This window comes from Mytilus californianus, unplaced genomic scaffold (assembly GCF_021869535.1).
Source record: "Mytilus californianus isolate M0D057914Y unplaced genomic scaffold, xbMytCali1.0.p SCAF_1, whole genome shotgun sequence".
NCBI classification, from domain to species: Eukaryota; Metazoa; Mollusca; class Bivalvia; order Mytilida; family Mytilidae; genus Mytilus; species Mytilus californianus.
The window spans coordinates 138,183,665-138,204,064 of NW_026262581.1; the positions used below are offsets into that span (position 1 = coordinate 138,183,665).

The window sequence follows — 20,400 nt, forward strand, 5'->3', positions numbered from 1 at the left end:
GGAGATAGCTCTAACTAGTATACTTTATAAAGGATTGTACTCTAAATTTGACTTTAACTATTTTTTTTTATGTAACAAAAAAAAAACCGAGTACGGTAACCCCATTTTCTGAAAGCATGTTCTATGAGCTATCTTCTCATAATTTATAATAAGACTCAATAGATTAGTTTAGTTTCTTTTTATTCAAACAAGTTTTTTCCTCAGTATATATACATATTATTTTTAGTCCTATTTGGTCTTATTCTTCACGCTTTACGATACTATAGATCCTTGGCTTTAAAATATTTGGATTTGAACGTTCCTGATAAAGGTAAACCCAGGAAAGCGCTTCGGACGCATACACATTACAAAGTGTTACTTTATGTTCTATAATATATGTAGTCCTTACAAAATCAGACAATTTTGAACAAAATGTAGCTTGGCAAAAGCTTGGTGACACATGATTTTTGTCTCGCCTGCGACGAAAGTCGCAATATGCGAGACATAGGTATTACAATCCGGCGGAGGCGGCGTAAACTATTTCTTTAAAAGCTTTATATTTTAGAAGGTAGAAGCCCTGGATGCTTCATACCTTGTGTGCAGATACCCTATGTTACGAAGTTTCTGTCTGTCGTATGTTCATTGTCCCTGACCTGACTTCTTGAAAAAAAAAATACTTCTACATATCCGAATATCCGACAGTTAGGGTTCACTTGACCTCGGCCTTATTCCATGGATCATTGACCAACGTTAAAGTTACGTGGTCAAGTCCGTATCTCTGATACTATAAGTAATATGTCAACTTTATTTGGTGTATGAAATGGTCGTAAGGTGTTGATGTCCAATTGACAGGTTTCATATGACCTTGACCTCAATTTCATGGTTCGTTGGACAATGTTTAGTTTTTGTGGTTTGGTCTATTTCTCAGATACTATATTCTATAGGCAATACGGCCACTATATTTGGTGTATGGAATGATTGTTATGTGTACATGTCCGTCTGGCAGGTTTCATCTGACCTCGGCCTCAGTTTCATGGTTCATTGGACAAGTTTTAGTTTTTGTGGTTTGATCTATTTCTCGGATATAATAAGCAAAAGGTCAATTATATTAAGTGTATGGAACAATTGTGAGGCGTACATGTAAGTATGGCAGGATTCACATGACCTTGACCTCATTTTTATCATGGTTCATTGGTCAATGATAAGTTTTTTTTGTAATTTTGTCAGTTTATCAGATAATAAGCAATAGATCAACTATGTTAGGCATATGGATTGGTTGTAAGGTGTACATATGAATAAGAAGATGTGGTATGTGTGCCAAGGATACAACTCTCCATCCAAGTCACAATGTGTAAAAAGTAAACAATTATAGGTCAAAGTACGGCCTTCAACACAGATCTCTGGCAGGGTTAAGATGGACTTGACTACGTTTTCATGGTCAATGTTACGATTTTGTTGTTTGATCTGTTTTTAAGATACTTAATTAGCAACTAATACCACTATATTTGGTGTATGAAAGTATTGTAAGATGAACATGTCTGTCTGGCATGGTTAATCTGACTGTGACCTCATTTTCATAGAACATTGATAATGTTAAGTTTATGTGATACTTGTGATTAAATCTTCATATTGCAGACTATCAACATGAATTCAATGATAAGTAAAACAGGCGAGACATTTCAGCGTGTGCACTCTTGTAATCTAATTATTGAAAAAAGCTCGATAGAAACAACACTTTAACTAAGTATGATTTTTTTATCGGGTTTAATATAGAGCCCTTATGTCTACTTCAATAATACATTATTCGTGAATTTCCACCTAAAGGTCAATGGCATTCGTTTATTGAAACATTATTTGTACAATGTGGACGTGGTTGGGGTGATCTAAGGGGGTCTCGTTCTAAAGCTGAAATTCTGTTCTATTGCTTGCGCCCATTTTCAAGGAAATAGTCCATTCTGTTGTTGTTTTTTTTGTCGTTTTTTTTCTATGGATGTTACAGAGAACTATGAATATTTCTAAAAACTATAAAATTATGTATGATAGATCTTAGATTTTGGTGTCATTTTAAAGTAGAAAGTACGTTTTCCTGGATGCACTTTTTCTAGAGGAATAGCCCGTTTCGACTTTTTTCTATATTTCTTGTTCAAATTAGGAAGTCGGCAGTTGAAGACTAGTCCCCAAAAAATGCTCCCATTAATGTCTTAAGAGCAGTACTATGAATATTTCTAAAAACTTTAAAATAATGTATTATAAAATTATGAACTTGGTCCCACTTTAAATAAAGCTGAAATTAAATTCTCCTGCTGCATGTACTTTTTGTCACTGGCATATCTGTTCGTGTTTTGGCCTTAGACAAAAGTTGAAGGATTATTTGGGCCATGTCTTGATAATTTTATTATCAGGTTTTGCAAATTTTATAACAAAATGTATACTTATGGATTTAATTATTACAGATCTGAACATTTACCTAATGACACTGCCGGTGCTAAATTGCAACTATAGGGACGTACATGTGAATATTTGCCGCTTTCAGAAGTTTGTCATCCGAAAAATTATTTAGTTTGTTTTAAAATCATTTATCGTTGAGAAATTTGTTTAATGTCAAATAAAAAAGTGATTAATTTCATATTTATGATGTAGTTTTGTACATCAAGTGCAGCGTATACAACATGGAAAGGGCAGTAACTGAAATCGGGTACATTGGTTAGCGTGAAGGCTCTGCGGGGGGTATAGTTAACACATCACCCGTGACAGAGATGATATAAGAAAATCATTTTTGATGTGTGCCGCGTTTCAATTCCCCTTGTTTTACAATTCCCCGATGCCAGTGAGATAAAATCCAATAAAATATCAGGCAAAAACATATGAATGTATAAAATGTAATAATTGTAAAAATCAAAAATGTTTTTTTCAATAAACTCGGACTTGATCATTGGAAAAGGCTTTTTCCGTTTTCAAATGATCGTATTATACATTCCATTTCTATAAGTACTGATAAAAAAGGGCGGAGGCTTTAGTGATGACAATTGACTTGATTCGTTAAACACGCTTTCCAACAGTAAGATATACAGTCTAATCAAAATGAATTATATAGCCTAAGCTACTTTCAAGTTTTGAACCTTTCATGATGTGTTTGAATTAGTACAGCATATGCTAAAATTTGAAAATATAGCATAGTCAATGTTTGAAATATAGCATATGCGATACAAAATACAGCATAGCCACACAATTACATATTGACCCTTATGGGACGTCAAATATAGCTTATGCATTTTTGACTTTTGACCCTTTCCGTACGCCATAGGGGACTGGCTCTATGTTTGAGGTGAACTATGCTCATTTCGCATGACCTATCAGTCCCAATGACTGCTGCCGAATACCCGATTAGAGTACGGCTTAATTAAGGCGACTGTAGTTTACTGTCGTTCAAATCTCATAAAGCGATTAGGAAGATCATGGCATGAAAATAAAAATTTGATGAATGGCTTCCAAAAGGAGCGAGACGGGTGCGAAGACAGGTTAAGCGTTTCTTGCTCTGCAGGCATCCACTGCCATGCGAATTCACACTCAGTTAAAATGTCATAAACGGGAATAAAACGCAATCAGTAAAATTATATATCAGGCTACTTTACTGGTATCTAAAGATCTAAGGCCGCGAAAACACGTCCTTAGTTAGATGAGCCAACGAAAGATCGTATCGGTCAACCAATTTGGGATGGTGACCGTAAAACTCATGTAGAGTCGATTTCAGTCATTTGTCTCTGTTTGGGGCAGTTTTTATGTAAGGATCACACCCCTTTTAATAAAATCCATATAATATGAACATTCACGTGCGTAACATATATGTAAACGCCATACGACGGAGCAGAGGGTGTGTTACTGCTGAAAAATGGGAAGTGACAACTTTAAAATTGGAATCATCACGTTTGTAATAGATTCTACTTTGAAGTAGTCCATCTGTGTAAATATTGAGGAAAAGATCAGGATATGAAGCAGACCTTCTAGTTTTCGGTAGTATCCTCAATTTCATACCAATAAACCAAACTCAAAAAATATGTTGTCGATAAAAAATCCATCATTTTGATGATATCATCTTCGGTGTATTTGTTGTGGGATCAGTGTAAGATCTTTCATGGTCTAAAACAATAAGGACTTTTTTTTTCATTTTTATAGAAAATGGTCTGTTTAATGAGTCGATATAGTCAAAGGAATTGCGAAAAATTATTTCACTCACCTGTTTAAATTCAGTAACTAAACACTACTAGAATTTCTATGTCAAATAATTTTACTATTATTTTACAAGATTTATTTTTTACAATTTCACATTGATATCATAAAATAGCTATTTTATTCAACAGCAACAACACTTAAATAAGCAATACAAAGAATTATATATATTTAATTTATTTATCAATAAATATTTCGGATACAAAAAGTATTCCTTTTGAAGCATGGAAATATAGATATAAGAAGATGTGGTGTGAGTGCCAATGAGACAACTCTCCTTCCAAGTCACAATTTGTAAAAGTAAACCATTATTTATAATTAATCTAAAAATATTTGATAATAAAAACTAATCAATAACTTTGTATTTACTTTTTGCAAATATTTTTTATTTATAAATTCATTTTCTCAATAAACCTCGCTTGTGTAATTAAAATTCTCATGCACAGAGAAGATTTTCTCATAGTTGGCATATACTGCACGAAATACAAAAACAAGTCAGCTAAATGATGGTTCATGGAATTCAAAATCAAATTAATAACTCGTATAAATCTGTCCGTAAATACGTTTTTATATAATATGAAGTTATCCTGGTCTTAAACTGCGATTGTATGAGACGATAGTGTTTATAACTATACTGAAGGCGACATGTCCAGTCTAATACATGTTGTCTTTTGTTACTGAAAAGCATATTATAAACTAACAAACTTTCGATTTCCAAGTTTGGTTTGGTTCGGGGAACACGAATGCTAACCATCCACTTTATTGCCCTTTCTTGTTTGTAAATCTTTGCTAAATGATAAAGCGTTATCTTGTTAAAATCATAGAAATTCAACTTATTTGAACCAAACAACAAGGTGCAGTTCTTCAGGAAACTTATAACAACCTTGGCTGCTGCTAAAAGTACTAAACTAAGATGTGTTCATTGTCTTTACACCAAAGAGCTGCAATTTGTTCGCGTCTTGATGGCTTCGATGTATATACATTTTCTAATTAAAAAAACTCGGCTGTTCCATCATATTGCAGATCGCTACTATTATCAATAATCAATTCTTCAGTTCTGTTCTCCGAAACAAATTGTAGTAATTGAAATGGAAAGCAAAGGTATGACATCATTTTCTAGAAAAGGAGCTTTATCAATTAAAATTTGTAAAGTTGATTGTCCATGACTAGACACATGTAATAATTTCATTACTTTGTGCATTAAGAATTGTGTTCCTAGCAAATTTTCTCCTATGACAGCTCTGTGAAGCAAATTATATCCATCCGTATTAAAACACGTGTCTTATATTTTTCTGGAGTAGTCCTTCAAATATTTGTTTAGAATTTAAGATGATTGTAATATATTGACTCTGTATTTCGATCATTCATTATGATCTCATGAAGAGGACTAAACCTGCCAGCACATTGGAGAGAATTATCTTTCATTCTGCAATAAATGGCCCCTCATATTCTGTAATGAAGTGCAGCAATGGTGAATTGCACTGCACAACATGTTGGAATTGTTGTTTAGCGTAACTTTAATAATTAAAATTTGGTAAATCCTATATTCCTTGATTGCTATCGTAAGCCAGTCTGATGCATTAAATTTTGAAAATCCTTCAAATTTATGCAGATACGACAGTGTTTGCAGTAACGACATCTCGTGGTTTGTCAACATAGTTTCAAATTTTGTCAGACATTATGTGTAGAACACATCTGTTATATAATATCGTTTATGAATTCGTATATGATCAAAGGACTCCCGTGTATGGATTGCCTGAAATATTTTGATAACTTGCGTCTTTTCATTTGTGTTCTTTTGAGTCAAAGGACTAATAACATCATGCCTAAATAAAGTATGAAATGCATTAAGAAATCCAAAATAATTCCGCTTTCAGCAGCGAAGTGTTGAACATTTCATTATCAGTATGGAAAATGTTATGCCTTGAATAGAGACAAACCTTAAACATTGTCCTTATACGCAAATTCTCTGTATCACCGGCATGCAGATCATCATTATTTTGCCTCAATGGAAGTATCATGGCGTAATGTAAAATGCTTCTACGTCTATAATTGAGACAATCAGGAACACTAAGACGAAATCTGTCGTTTCTGTTGTGAAAGAAGTACAATGTAAGTGACCGGTATATTGCTGCAGAGTGAAATACACTGGTACCGTTAATAGGTTCAGCATAAAAATTGAAAATTGAAAATTAAAAAATGAGAAATATGAAAAAACGTTAAAATGGCAAAACGCATAATGAAGTGGAATTGCTTGATCAGCACTTCGTTGTTCCCAGTCTCAAAATCTATTATTATACATGAATTACCTGATATCATAATTACCTTTGCTATGATGTGAGCGACAGTTACGTTAGCTCTAATCATGACATAGTTAAATTGTGCAAATACAATGTACATATATTTTTTGCGGTTATACTCCATTTCATTACCCAGGAGACTGGTTCATTGTGTTAACTGCATTTATTGCAGCAACAGCAATACATTCAAGTAACAGTTCCGTCGTATGTTAATCATTATATTTCCATACAATTTGGTAGAGAAACTCTATGTGTTACCTTTTATCCCTACTCAATAAATCTCTGACGTACCCAGACAACATAGATTCGTATTTGGTATTGTTGCTCATTGCAACATGATATATGAGCTCTATCAAATTATTTTTTGAAGGCAAATTCATTTCCAATTGTCCTATCAAATATTCGGAGAACAACTTGTGACCATTTTCTCTATGAACAAAAAATTACAATGTGTTTCTCCTTTTATCGGTTTAAAGTCAACGATAGATTTGTGTAAAAACGACATTTTCCCATCATAGATTTGAGTAAATGTCCCAATTCATTTCCAAGTAACGTTTCCAGTTTTCTCCCTTTTGATGTTTGCATCCAATTGTGATACTTCTATAAGCTGAGTCTTATCGAAAGGATTTTTTTGAATTGTGCATAAAACTTCAAACACAGGTAAAAAATCATTAAATAAGTTTCCAGAATCTTTCAAAATTCGTATGAAATTTATTTGGTATAACAGCGCAAGAGACTTTGGTACATTTCAAAGTCAAATGTATCTGTTTTCTTGCAGTACTGTAGTACTAATAGTTTAACATGAATAAAATATCCATTGACAGCTTTTGTAAGTGTTGAGATCCGAGGTTCAAGGTTCAGTAAACTGACTACATTGTTTTACGGACGTATTGCTTTACATCATTCAATCCAAAATAATCCGATTTATTCAAAAACACATGCTCTACCGTTTTAACTAGGAACTTCAGTTTGTCTCAATGAAGACAGGAATGAATTTAAAATTAGAGGGAAATCTTTGATTTGAGTCAAAAGAAAATGAAGCAAAGTGTTTCCACCGACAGGCTCACATTCACCTAAAGCATCAATAAGGATTGTGAATTTCTGATTGATAAATTCATATAGACATTTCAAAACAGATATCTGGTCTTTATATATAGCATCGCGTTTCGTTTATAATATCAGAAGCAACATCATCAGCTAGGATGGCATTTACCATTTCAGGATAGAGTTTGAAAATTGCATTTGCAAAATTTCGAATGAATGTGCCTGCACTCAAGGTCATGTCCATATCATATCTACAAAAATGTTAGCTAAAAATTTTTTTCCGAAAGTCATACCACACCGATGACCTATCGGCACACACTATATTTGATATAATGGAGGACTTCTCATATCCGGTATGTGCTGTCAATAAAATTCCGTTTGCCTCGAGTACTTGTTTATTAAGAATATCCTTTAGCCAGCGTCTTTCTATTAATATTTCGTTTGGACATAGAAATCGAAGTACAATTCCCTTTTCCAGTGTTCTGAGAATCGCATACTATAACAAACTACATTTTATGGAACGCACATTAATAAAATGTGTTTGTATAAAGAAATTTTCAGTGGAATCCGTAAGCTGGTAACACATCAGAAATTTAATAAAAAATAATACCGGTTTCAATTAATGTCATTTTGAAATTTGAGTAAATATTTGTAGTCAAATTTCAACATTAGTTGCAGAACCCAAAAAGGCTATCATTGTCGCCTATTAAATAATTACTTCTTTTTAACCTATAGTATGATGTTAACAAATACAAGGGAGACAACTAATGTTAAATTTGACTAAAAAAAATTACACAAATTTACAAATGACATTTGTACTCCGATTTCTATGTCCAAACATTGAACAACAAAATCTTAATAGAAAGAAGCTGGCTAAAGGATATTCTTTATTTTTTTTAACTATGACGTTAATTTGTAATGAAAGAGGTGTAACTATGCCAACAATTAAGTTCCACTTAAGAAGACCGGCATGACCGGTCGAAAGCTCCGGATTATTTTAAAGAGTTTTTATTTACCTCAATTTGAGAGATTTGAATATATATATACGGATTACAAATGTGTCTAGTTTTATGATTGGATAACAATATAGAGATGTCAGTAGATATTCCGGGAACTGCCATGGCATACAGGACGTGTTAAACCCTAATTGGATCCTCAATAACGTCATCATAATGAACGTTACTATGTGACGTAGTCTAAATCTATATAATACAGTAAAAGAATGTCGGATGCTCACAAAGGATAAATAATGAGGAGTATCCGTCAATAATACGTTTTGTAATTTATCATCGCGCAACTTACACACCAAATACTAAATTAATGGCTAAAAGCGTTACTAAAGGAAGTATTGCATACAAGATAAAATTATTTTCACTGCAAATTACAAAATCGTTTACGTTTGCGGGAAAATATCTGGTTGAGTTTTTCAATATTTCTGGTGTCAAAAATACATAAAAAGTCACTATTAAACACACAAACAGTACACATGTAAGCTAGAATGTTTATTGCAAAAATATGAAGAAGAAAAAAGTGCATTTAAGTGAATTACACAATATAAAAGGAAACGTGTACTGAATCTCTTTACTGCATGGTGAATGTCCAACACATACCTGGTACTGGGGTAAGCCGTAATATATGTGTAATTCAGGTTTCAGACAGGGTATATAATGTTACATTCCCGGCTTAGGAAATATAAACTCTAAGCCGGGAATGTCACATTATATCCCATGTCTGAAACCAGAATAACATACAATATAAATATATATTATATATGCAAAATAATATTATTAATTATAAATTCATTTTCTCTGCACATTTTGCTTGTGAAATCAAAAACCTCATGCAAAGAGAAGATTTTCTGTCAGTTGGTATAAACTGCATGAAATACAAAAACATCGACATGTTTTTTTTAAAAAGTTTGAGACTTTCCTGAAGATATGGGTCTTTCCTGGCTTCTTCTTGTAGATGGACAATAAACTCCTGTCGGTTTCTCTGTATCTCTGAAGTAGACATTTGCATTATACCATACCTTTTCATGTCTATAATGCAATCGTGTTCTAGCCAATAAACATCCAAAATACTACATATTTCGAGGAAATCGTCTATAGCACTTTTAACATCTTGACATTTGCAAAGGTTATTAGGTTGTTTTTTATAGACTTCTAATTTTAATTTATAATTTTTACTTTTTTTGTCATATTGATCTTCAATTCCAGTCAACATCATATTTATACTAAACCAAGATACTATTCTATTCTCATACTTAAAGTAAAGTCTGGAACTTATTTTATTTTTATCTTCTAGATGTACCAAGAAATTGGTTAACCATTGGTTATGAATGAAATGCTTCCGTCCAAGTTGTTCGAAATAGCGAAACCGAGTACTCACAATTGAATAAAATGATAATTCGCGCAAATATTTTCGTTCTGGCTCATTGAATATATGACGTAATGCTCTTTGATATAAAAACATATGATCATGATCGTCAAACTTCATCCATTTTCTTAAATGTATATATGCTTGTTTTTGTAGTAACTTCAACTGGCGTACTATTAAATTGTTCATGTCTACTAAAGCAGAACAAATATGCATCGTGCCATCAAAATCACAGATCCCAATACTTGATTTTATCTGTAAGTTCTGCATGGAATTTAAAACCAAATAAGTAACTCGAATATAAATGTCCCTAAATAAATGTTTATATAATAGGAAATTATCTTGGTCTCGAACTGCACGCCTACATTTCGAAACTTGTGCTTGTATGAGACCATAATGTTTAAAACTATACTGTAGGCTGCATGTCCAATCAAATACAGTTTGTCTTTTGTTACTGAAAAGCATAAAATAAATCAACAAACTTTCAATTTCCAAGTTTGGTTTGGTTCTGGGAACACCAATGCTAACCATCCATTTCATTACACCTTCTTGTTTGTAAATCTTTGCTAAATAGTAAGGAGTTATCTTGTTAAAATCATAGCAGTTCAATATATCTGAACCAAAAAACAAGGTACATTTCTTCAGGAAACTTATGAAACCCTTGGCTGCTGCTAAATGTACCAGACTCAGATGGCGTTCATTAGGTCTACACAAAAGATTTTCGATTTCTCTTTGTCTTGGTCCTCTAGATGTATATAAATTTTTTAATAAAAACTCAGCCGTTTCATCATATTTCAGAGCCCTACTGAAATCAATAATCAATTCTTCAGTTCTGTTCTCCGAAATGAATTGCAGAACTTGAAATTGAGAATTATTACTATATCGCAAAGCTAGAACACCATTTTCTAGAAAAGGCGCTTTCATAATTGAAATATTTAAAGCTGATTGTGCATGACGCGACACATGTGAAATCGTCATTCTTTTTTTCAGCAAGAATCGTGTTCCTAGCAAATTACCTCCCATTACAGCTCTGTGAAGCAAATTATATCCATCCTTATCAAAACATTTGTCTAACATTTTGCCGGAGTAATCTTTGAGGTATTTGTTTAGAAACTCGTCGTTCTGATACATCGATTGAGTATTTCGATCGTTCATGATAATCTCATGAAGAGGACTAAAGCTTCCATCACATTTGAGAGAATTATCTTTCGTAAAAAAAAAATTGGCAATGTTTGGTCCCTCATATTCTGTAATGAACTGAAGTAATGGCGGATTTTTCTCCACAACATGTTGGAACTGTTGTTTCGCGTACACTTTTAGCATCAAAACCGGGTAAATCCTGGATTTATGAATTGCTATTGAAAGCAGTTCTGAGACATTAAACTGTGCAAACCCTTCTTTTTTATAAAGAAAAATCAGTGTTTTTAAAATACACATCTCGTGATTCGTCAAAATAGTTTCAAATTTTGTTGGACATTTCGTGTGGAAAACATCTTTTATCTCACATCCTTTAGGAATTCGTATAGGGTCATAGGTTTCGTGTTTTCGCATTGCCTGAAATATTTCGTCAACAGGCGTCTTTCCAGTTGTGTCTTTTTGAGTCAAAAGACTCATGACATCATGCCTAGATAAAGTATGAAACGCATTAAGAAATCCAAAGTAATTTCCGGTTTTAGCAGCGTAATGTAGAAAATTTTTTCCATCATTATCAGTATGGAGAAAGTTATGCTTAGAACTGAGACAAACCTTAAATATTCCCAATATAAGTACATCCTCGGTAACACCAGTATGCAGATCATCATCATTTTGTCTCAATGAAAATAGCATGCTGTAATGTAAAATGCTTCTCTGTCTTTTATCATAGCTATCAGGAATATTAAGATGATATACGTCGTTTCTGTTGTGAAAGGAATACAATGCGAAAGACCGGCATATGGCTGCAGAGTGAAACACACTGGAACCATTTACAGTTTCAGCGGAAAAATTGAAATTCAGTTCATTTACATTATTGAAAACTATGAATACATAGTTATAATGACAAAACGCATAATGAAGTGGCGTTGCTTGATCAGCATCTCGTTGTTCCCAGTCAACAAATCCATTATTATGCATGAATAACATCATATCAAAATTACCATGCATTGCTATGATGTGAGCGACACTTGCTCCAACGGGACACTGTTCAGCAGTTAATAATACTAATTCTGATAGATCTAACTTAGATCTCAGTAAAAGGAAATCAAAGGCATGAATACATTTTTGTGATACATTGGCACCATTTAAATATAAATGGCAAAAAATTTCCGTACGATTATACCTCACGGCTGTCATTAATGGCGTTTTCCCGTCATAAATATTACACTTTATTGTACTGGATGATTCTTGTAAAAGAATCTGAACTATTTCAAGATGATCATTCCGTATAGCAGTATTCAAGGCCGTTTCGCATGTAATTAATCGCCAATCGTCATAAAAGAATGTTTTCATATAAAAATCTTGATCGAATGTTAATCCTGATCTAATCTTATCAATCTTTATTGTTTGTTGTTGTCTGTTGGACAGTAGTGGTATCCAGTAAAACGTACCATTGCATGGTAAACATACACCCTTTGATCCGGTATCAAGCAACACATTCAAAATCTGTGCATGACCTTTTTCACTTGCCTTGTATAAAGAGTGAGTGTCTGCAAAACTCTTGTTGTAGTCTGGTAAAAGCTTCACTATATCCAAATGACCATTTTCTACCGCAAGATGAAAAGCATTTAGGTGCATATCATTTTCTGAGTAGACGAGATTTTTATATTGCCGTAGAATTATTTCAGCAACATATTTATGTCCATTTTGGGCAGCAATATGAAAGACAGTATAACCGCAAAAGTATATATATTTACACAATTCAACTATATTATGATTAAAGCTAACGTGAGAGTAAAGCTGCAAATCCTGATCTCTAACATAATATGAATCTTCTATCGATGAATAGTTGTAAACAACGGAAAATGAAGTGTTTGCGCCATTGTTTAATAAACATTTTAAGGTCTCCTCATTTCCCTGGCTAGCTGCTATAAACGCTGGGGACTGGTTCATTGTGTTAACTGTATTTATTGCAGCAACACCAATGTATTTAAGTAACAGTTCCGTCGTATTGTAATCATTATATTTCCAGACAACTTGATAGAGAAGCTGTAAGTGTAACTTTTTATCCTTACTCAATAAATCTCTGACGTACCCAGACAACATAGATTCGTACTTGGCATTTTTGCACATTGCAACATGATGTATGATCTCTATCAAATTATTTTTTGACGTCAAATTCATTTTTAATTTTCCAAGCAAATATTTCGCGAACAACTTGTGACCATTTTCTTTATGAACAAAAAAATGCAGTTTGTTTCTACTTTCGTCGGTTAAAAAGTCAATAATAGATTTGTGAAAAAACGACATTTTTCCATCCTCAAATTTAAGAAAATGTCCCAATTCATTTCCCAGTAGCGTTTCCAGTTGCCTTATTTTACTGTTATCCTCAATTTGTGATACTTCTATAAGCTGATCCTTGTTGGTAGGATTTTGAATAGTGCATAACACTTCAAATACCGGTAAGAAATCATAAAACAAGCTCTCTGAATCTTTAAAAATTCTGTTGAAATTTAATTGATATAACAGTGCAAGAGAGTTTGGTACATTCCTAAAGTCAAACGTATCTGTTTTCTTGCAGTACTGTAAATATAGTTTAACATGAAGAAAATTTCCATCAGCAGCTCCAGTCAGTTTTGAAATATAAGGTTCAGTAAGCTTACTTGTCTTGCGGACGTATTGTTTGACATCATTTAAATTAAATGGGTCCGATGTATTTAAATAAACTTGTCTTACCTTTTCTAGGAACCGAAAATTTCTGTTAATATTTTCAATGTTTCTTGAAGTCAGAATAAATTTAAAATTAGAGGGAAATCTTTGGACTTGAGTCAAAAGAAAATAAAACAAGGTATTTCTACCGGCAGTATCGCATTCATCCAAAGCATCAATCAGGATTATAAAGTTCTGATTTATCCAATGATCGCGCAATGGATTTAAAATAGACATTTCAAAACATGATATTGGGTCTTTATAACATCGCGTCCCGTATAAAAAATCAGAAGCAACATCATCAGCTAGGATGGCATTTCCCATTTCTGGATAGAGTTTGACGATTGCACTTGCAAGATTTCGAATGAACGTGCCTGCAGTGACGGTCATGTCCATATCATATCTACAAAAATGATAAGCTAGAATTTGTTTCCGAAAGTCATACCACACCGATGACCTATCGGCACACACTATATTAGATATTATGGAGGACTTCCCATATCCCATATTTGCTGTCAATAAGACTCCGTTTGCCTCTAGTAATTGTTTATCAACAATATCCCTTAGCCAGCGTCTTTCTATAAAGCTTTCATTATTCAATCTTTGGACATAGAGATCGAAGTCTAGATCACTTTTCCAGTGTTCTGAGAATCGCATACTATAACAACCTACAATTTAAATAAACAAACATTAATCAAATACCACAAAACAAGGTATTGTCTTTCCACCTCCGTCTTACAGATCTGATTATTAAATTTTAAATAAACTTTACTAACGGTGATATGCAGATTTTTTTATATTAGGAGGAGAAAAAAGTTTAACTTCCCGTTGAAAAAATCACATCACAGATACTTTATCTTGCACTGATTCAAAAAAAAAAATTGTAGTACTTTTCTATGAAATAAAACAATGAACAATTTCTTTTTACCGTTAATTCACTTGTGCAGTGTCAAATTATAGCTTGTTCAATTAAGGTGACAGTAGTTAACCGATGCTTAAATCTCGTAAATCGAGTAAAAATAGATAAATCAATGAGGGAATCGCATGAACTCCAAAGGGAGTAAAGCCGGAAAGTCGACAGGGTAAGCGTATCATCCTATGCAAGCATTACCCGCCATGCGAATCCACACTTAGCAAAATGTCACAATCGGGAATAGTACACAATCGGTTAAATTACAGATCAGACGACTATACTTGTAACATGTCGCTAGTGAGTTGAGGCACCGACACCTCGTATCGGTCAACCAATTCTGATTCTAACACTGATTTTAAAAGTAAATGGCTTCTATGCACGTTTTCCTCGAATAAGGGAGATCATTTACTTCTTCCGATTGTCTGACGGTTCCATATGTTTATTTTCAACCATTCCAAAAAATATGTGATAGCTAGGCACTATACTCTGAAATAAGGTAGAAATTAAGCTACTTCCAGAATACCGTAGGTCAATAGCTGTTGTAGCTGATTACTTATTTTGAGGTGATTCCAAATAAAGGTATTTATTCATGAAAGCCTGTAAAAAAAGCCCCATCTTTTTCACTCAAGGTCACTCTCGGTGGATTTTTATTCGAAAACCTAATGCAAAAGGCCCGATGTGTACCAATATGAAGAATATAGCCAATATATAATAAATTCAAAATTTCATCGGATTAGTTTGAACCCAAGGCATTTAACTTGACCATGTTCCAAACATTTTGCTTAATTTCGGTTTTTTGTGTGTCCATGTCTTACAGTTTCAGTGGAGCAACGATAACGAACAAAGGTAAAAAAAAATCTAAACGTTTAATTAACCTTTTACCTTGACCAAAAGTTAAAGTTCATAACGAAAGAATCCCAAAAGACTTATGAGTATACGAGTCATATTACCATTCAACTTTTTCAAACATTTAAGGGGAGAAAACCCCTTAGAAATGTCATCGCTTGTGCAATTTCGAATTAAATGTATTGAAGTTACCACATGTCGCCAATAAAATTTTTGTCAATGTTTAACCCGGACACATTCTGCATGTGGCTGTCCCAAGTCAGGAGCCTGCAATTCAGTCGATATGTCGTATGTTGCTGTAGTATATAACACATTTGTATTCGTTTATTGTTTTGTTCATAAATTAGGCCGTTAGTTTTCCCATTTGAATTGTTTTGCGTTTGTCAGGTCGGAGCCTTTTACAGCTTGCTATGCGGTATGGGTTTTGCTCATTGTTGAAGGCCGTACAGTAATCTATAGTTGTTAGCATCTATGACTCATTTAATCTTTTGTAGAAGTCGCCACATCTTCTTATTTCTATATGAGGACATTCTTTATGAAAATAATTCTACTGCCATGGGAGTCAAGCTGAGTACTGTCTTTCGGATGCAAATTATTTTTTCTTGATTAAAGAAATCATTTGTTGTAACATTGAAATCAACAATAACATGTAAAATTTGTAATCTTGTATCAAAGTTGCTTCAACGATATGCAGCGCTGAATAAAATTTAGATTTTATTGAAAATATTGAAAATTATCGTTGAAACATATTGTTAAATTTTTTTTTATTGACTATTGAATATTCAAGGTAAAGAAAAACAACCTTACCAATCAATACCTGTGGAACGAATTTAAATCTGTATGCACAACTACCATCAACAAACATGTACCATCAAAACACACATCGACTAGATACAGCGAGCCTTGATGCAACCGTAACATCAAAAAGCATAGTAGGAAAAAGAGGAGATATCATAAGAAGGCAAATCAATCCAACGCAAAAGCAGACTGGGGTCGATACCGTAGAGTCCAAAAAGAAAGTAAAGACGCATGCAGGACATCCTACAACAACTAAATCAGTAACATGATATCAGACGATAAAACTAACAAGAAATTCTATTCATGTTTGAGAAGCAAAAATCTGACAACTCTGGTATTGTCCAACTACGTGACGAGGGCACATTACATTCAACACCATCAGAAAAAGCGGAAATACTGAACCGCCAGTTATCATCAGTCTTCAACTCCGAGAACCCAAACAGTATGCCAAACCTTGGGGAATCACCACACAGCCAAACACCATACATTAAGATCACAGAGAATGGTGTACTGAAATTGCTGAAAAGCTTTAATCCTCACAAAGCTAGTGGACCAGACAAGATATCAACAAAGTTCCTTAAGACTACGGCGGCAGTGATCACTCCAACGTTAACAATGCTGTTCCAGACATCAATTGATAAAGGGACCGTCCCAGATGACTGGAAGCTAACATTCATCATTTTAATATTTAAAAAAGGAGATAAAGCAAAACCATCCAACTATCGTCCTGTATCACTGACATCAGTTTGCTGTAAGGTTGTAGAGCACATAACAGTCAAATCATCAGTCACCTAGAGGCTAATAACATACTAGCCGATGAACAGCACGGTTTCCGGAAAAGGCGACCATGCGAGAGCCAGCTCATCAACACGATCGATGATCTCGCCAAGGGACTGAATTCAAAACATCAGATAGATGACATCCTGCATGATTTCAGTAAGGCCTTCGACAAAGTCCCCCATGAGAGACTTGTTATGAAACTGCACTACAACGGCGTGAGAGGCAATACACTGCAGTGAATTCAGAGCTTCCTTGCAGACAGACAACAGCAAGTAGTGGTCGATGGCGTGTCATCTAAGCCAGCTCCTGTAACATCTGGAGTGCCACAGGGAACAGTCTTGGGCCATAGCTATTTCTTGTCTACATAAATGACCTTCCATCAAAAGTCCAGCCTAGAACTTGATTATTTGCAGACGATTGCCTCATGTATAGATCTATCGACAGCCAAGAAGATGTCAAGATATTACAACAAGATCTTGATCAACTGCAACAGTGGGAGAAAGACTGGACGATGGGCTTCAACCCGGAAAAATGTGAAGTCATCCGCATAACCAACAAGCGGAAAATAACTAGCGCCGACTATTCCATCCATGGCCATGTTTTACAACTGACAGACCGGGCGAAATATTTGGGCGTTACAATTGACAGTAAGATCACTTGGGATCTACATATCAGCAACATCACGAAAAAGGCAAACAACACCTTGGGATTCTTGAGAAGAAATATAAACAGCTGCCCAAAAATCATCAAGGAAACAAGCTACAAGACCCGTGTCCGCCAACAGATTGAATATGCGTCCACTGTCTGGGACCATTCAACCAAACAACATACCACAGCCATCGAATCTATACAGCGACGTGCAGCCAGATTCATCATGAGTGACTTCAGGAGAAATAGCAGTGTAACATCAATACTCCAATAACTACATCTAGAAAGCCTGCATTCACGAAGATATAAGGCCCGCTGCACCATGATATTTCGAGTCATCAACCAACTGAATGAAATACCATCAATATCGCTACAGCCGCTTCACCTAGCAACCAGGGGACACACACAGAAGTTGCATCAAGTAGCTTGCTCCACCAGAAACTACCAGGACTCATTCTTCCCCGCTGGTAAAGTCCTTTGGAACTCCCTGCCACAGGCCATGGTCGCGGCTGATTCTCTTGACTCCTTCAAGGAGAGAATCAGCAAGTACAGTTTCTAAAGACCAACTTGATTTATCCTACTTTTAACCTCTCTCACACGACTCCGATTTTTACTGTATATAGTCCATTTGTGCGATAATTCGCCAGAGGAGCCCGACACAGTAAAGAAAGAAGAAGACGGTCCTATGGGTTTTGACAACTTTCATACTGATTGACCCCGTAAGTGAAACAGTTACAGGGGAAATTAACATTATCCAAATTTATTCCTACATATATTATGACACATTTTTCAATGTAATTGTAGTTTAGGAACTCAGTGAAATAATAGATAAATAAAATTTCTGGCGAAACGGGAAGAAACGAGTCAATTGTAAGAAGCAATTCAAAAAGATTGAATATTAGCTGCCGCACATTTTGACGGCATGATATCTGTGACAAACATAACCAATAAAAGCTTGTATGCTAGGAATTTGTTCGAATAATCATGATATAAAAAATCTTTAATCTGATGTATGTTATATATAAGGGGAATACCTTCATTCGATGAATCCATCTTCTTTAGCGAGATAAATGAAATAAAAATGTAAATTAAAAGTAAGAAAAGACTTAAACATTTTAGAACATTCCTCGTCTGTTGTGAAATAAGGTTTTTAGTTACTCTTTTCGGTTTAATTGTTGATTCCAGTATCATATTGTTGATTCTGTCTTTGAATGTGTCTTTTGCAGAAGCAAACGCTACTATCTGTAAATCAATACAAGGTGAAAGTTGCTCAAAACTATCTCTTACTAAAATCAGTGTATCGTGTCCGGCTTGATGTTGTAAGAGACCGGTAGGAATTCCTTCCGATAAAACAAGTTCTTTCAACAGACTTACAGCAAATTTTGCACTTTCTTTTCAAAATATATTCGGGACTTTTAAAATCCTTATAAAGCTCTGTAAGCACAGCTTTTTCTCCGTTTCGTCTAAACTAACCCTATAATTATGAGCAAAGCTGTCGTTTCTGTGTCGTTGAATATCTACCAATATTTGGTTATCGATCGAAAAGGTTTTCATATTCACAAACAAAGATATAATCGCACCAATATCTTGATAAATCCCTTGTCTGAACTTGTGAACGTCGCAAACAAAAACTTTTGATATAGCTTCATATGAATCTGGTGTAGAGTGCGGAAAGTCTATGGTATTAATTCCCTTCCAGTTGATTTTGTCCCATTGTTTCGTATATCGACAAAGTTTATGAAGTTCGTCTTTCCATAATTTGCAGATGTTGCACCACTGACTGAAACCATTTCCGTATTTTCTACTACAGTTTATATTACAAAAGCCTACAGGCATTTGTTGTAAAATGTTTTGATGTGTTGTTTCCATAGTGTCCAGTATAAAGTCTTGTAATCCAGATACACAAAATTTTAAACCAAGAGCAACTGATATAAAATTATCTAATTTGTTCTGATCGATAGCTGCCATTATTGTTGTTCTAAACTGGTATATCTTACATGTTCTCGAAATTACAGAGTACCCAGGTACATTTTTTAAACATATAACTTCCTTGTTCTACGCTTAATGGATATGGGTATAGAAATCAATAAGTATTACCTTTTTTCAAAAGCTTGACTTCGACATAGATATCTAATCTTAAAATGTGTTACACAAAAGTTTTGAAATGATATGAGTTGAAGGAGATGGAGAGTGAGTTAACATCAATGAGACCGGAATCCAACGACAACTCACCCTTCCCCCCCCAAAAAAAAATGATACTAATTTAACAAACATAAAATAGTATAGGGACAGTGCTGAAATATCACAAAACTAGTTTAATGAGATAATTGTTTATGATAATATCTTCTTTCTTCAGACTAGTAATTATATCTTACTTCATGGTATCCGTTATTATACTTATATGAGGGTCTGGATGGGGTTTACAGAAGAGAGAATAATGGGCCAAATGTACGGAAAAATAGAAGAAAAAATAAATAGGGAAAAATAAAACAAACAATAAGGAATAGAGAAAAATTACCTAAAAAATTACAGAAATGAAGGCCCCCCATCTAGACCCTCTTATAACATTATAGGCCACCTACCTTCATGTATACATGAAGTTTGTTCATTCTTATTAGTGGTCTTTTGCCCCATGGAAATTTACCC

The 20,400-nt window shown here is 34.2% G+C and overlaps 1 protein-coding gene across 1 annotated transcript; it reads right to left on the bottom strand.

Annotated features, from left to right (window-relative positions):
- Nucleotides 1–9,459: 9,459 nt before the first annotated feature.
- Nucleotides 9,460–19,426, bottom strand: LOC127739125 (uncharacterized). Its single transcript, XM_052250715.1, has 6 exons — nucleotides 18,789–19,426; nucleotides 13,797–14,437; nucleotides 12,882–13,478; nucleotides 12,236–12,533; nucleotides 10,888–11,239; nucleotides 9,460–9,550 (listed from the first exon to the last, which is right to left on the bottom strand). The coding sequence occupies exons 1-6, from the start codon at nucleotides 18,943–18,945 to the stop codon at nucleotides 9,460–9,462; spliced, it is 2,136 nt and encodes a 711-aa protein (XP_052106675.1). The 5' UTR covers nucleotides 18,946–19,426.
- Nucleotides 19,427–20,400: the final 974 nt, after the last annotated feature.

What these genes read in the sequence shown, in the direction of transcription:
- LOC127739125 (XM_052250715.1), bottom strand. Translation starts at nt 18,945, where the DNA reads ATGATACTGGAATCAACAATTAAACCGAAAAGAGTAACTAAAAACCTT. An exon ending in GATGGATTCATCGAATGAAG is followed by an intron (nt 14,438 to 18,788) that starts GTATTCCCCTTA and finishes TTTAAATTGTAG; the next exon opens with GTTGTTATAGTATGCGATTC. An exon ending in GACAGCCGTGAGGTATAATC is followed by an intron (nt 11,240 to 12,235) that starts GTACGGAAATTT and finishes TGATGCTAAAAG; the next exon opens with TGTACGCGAAACAACAGTTC.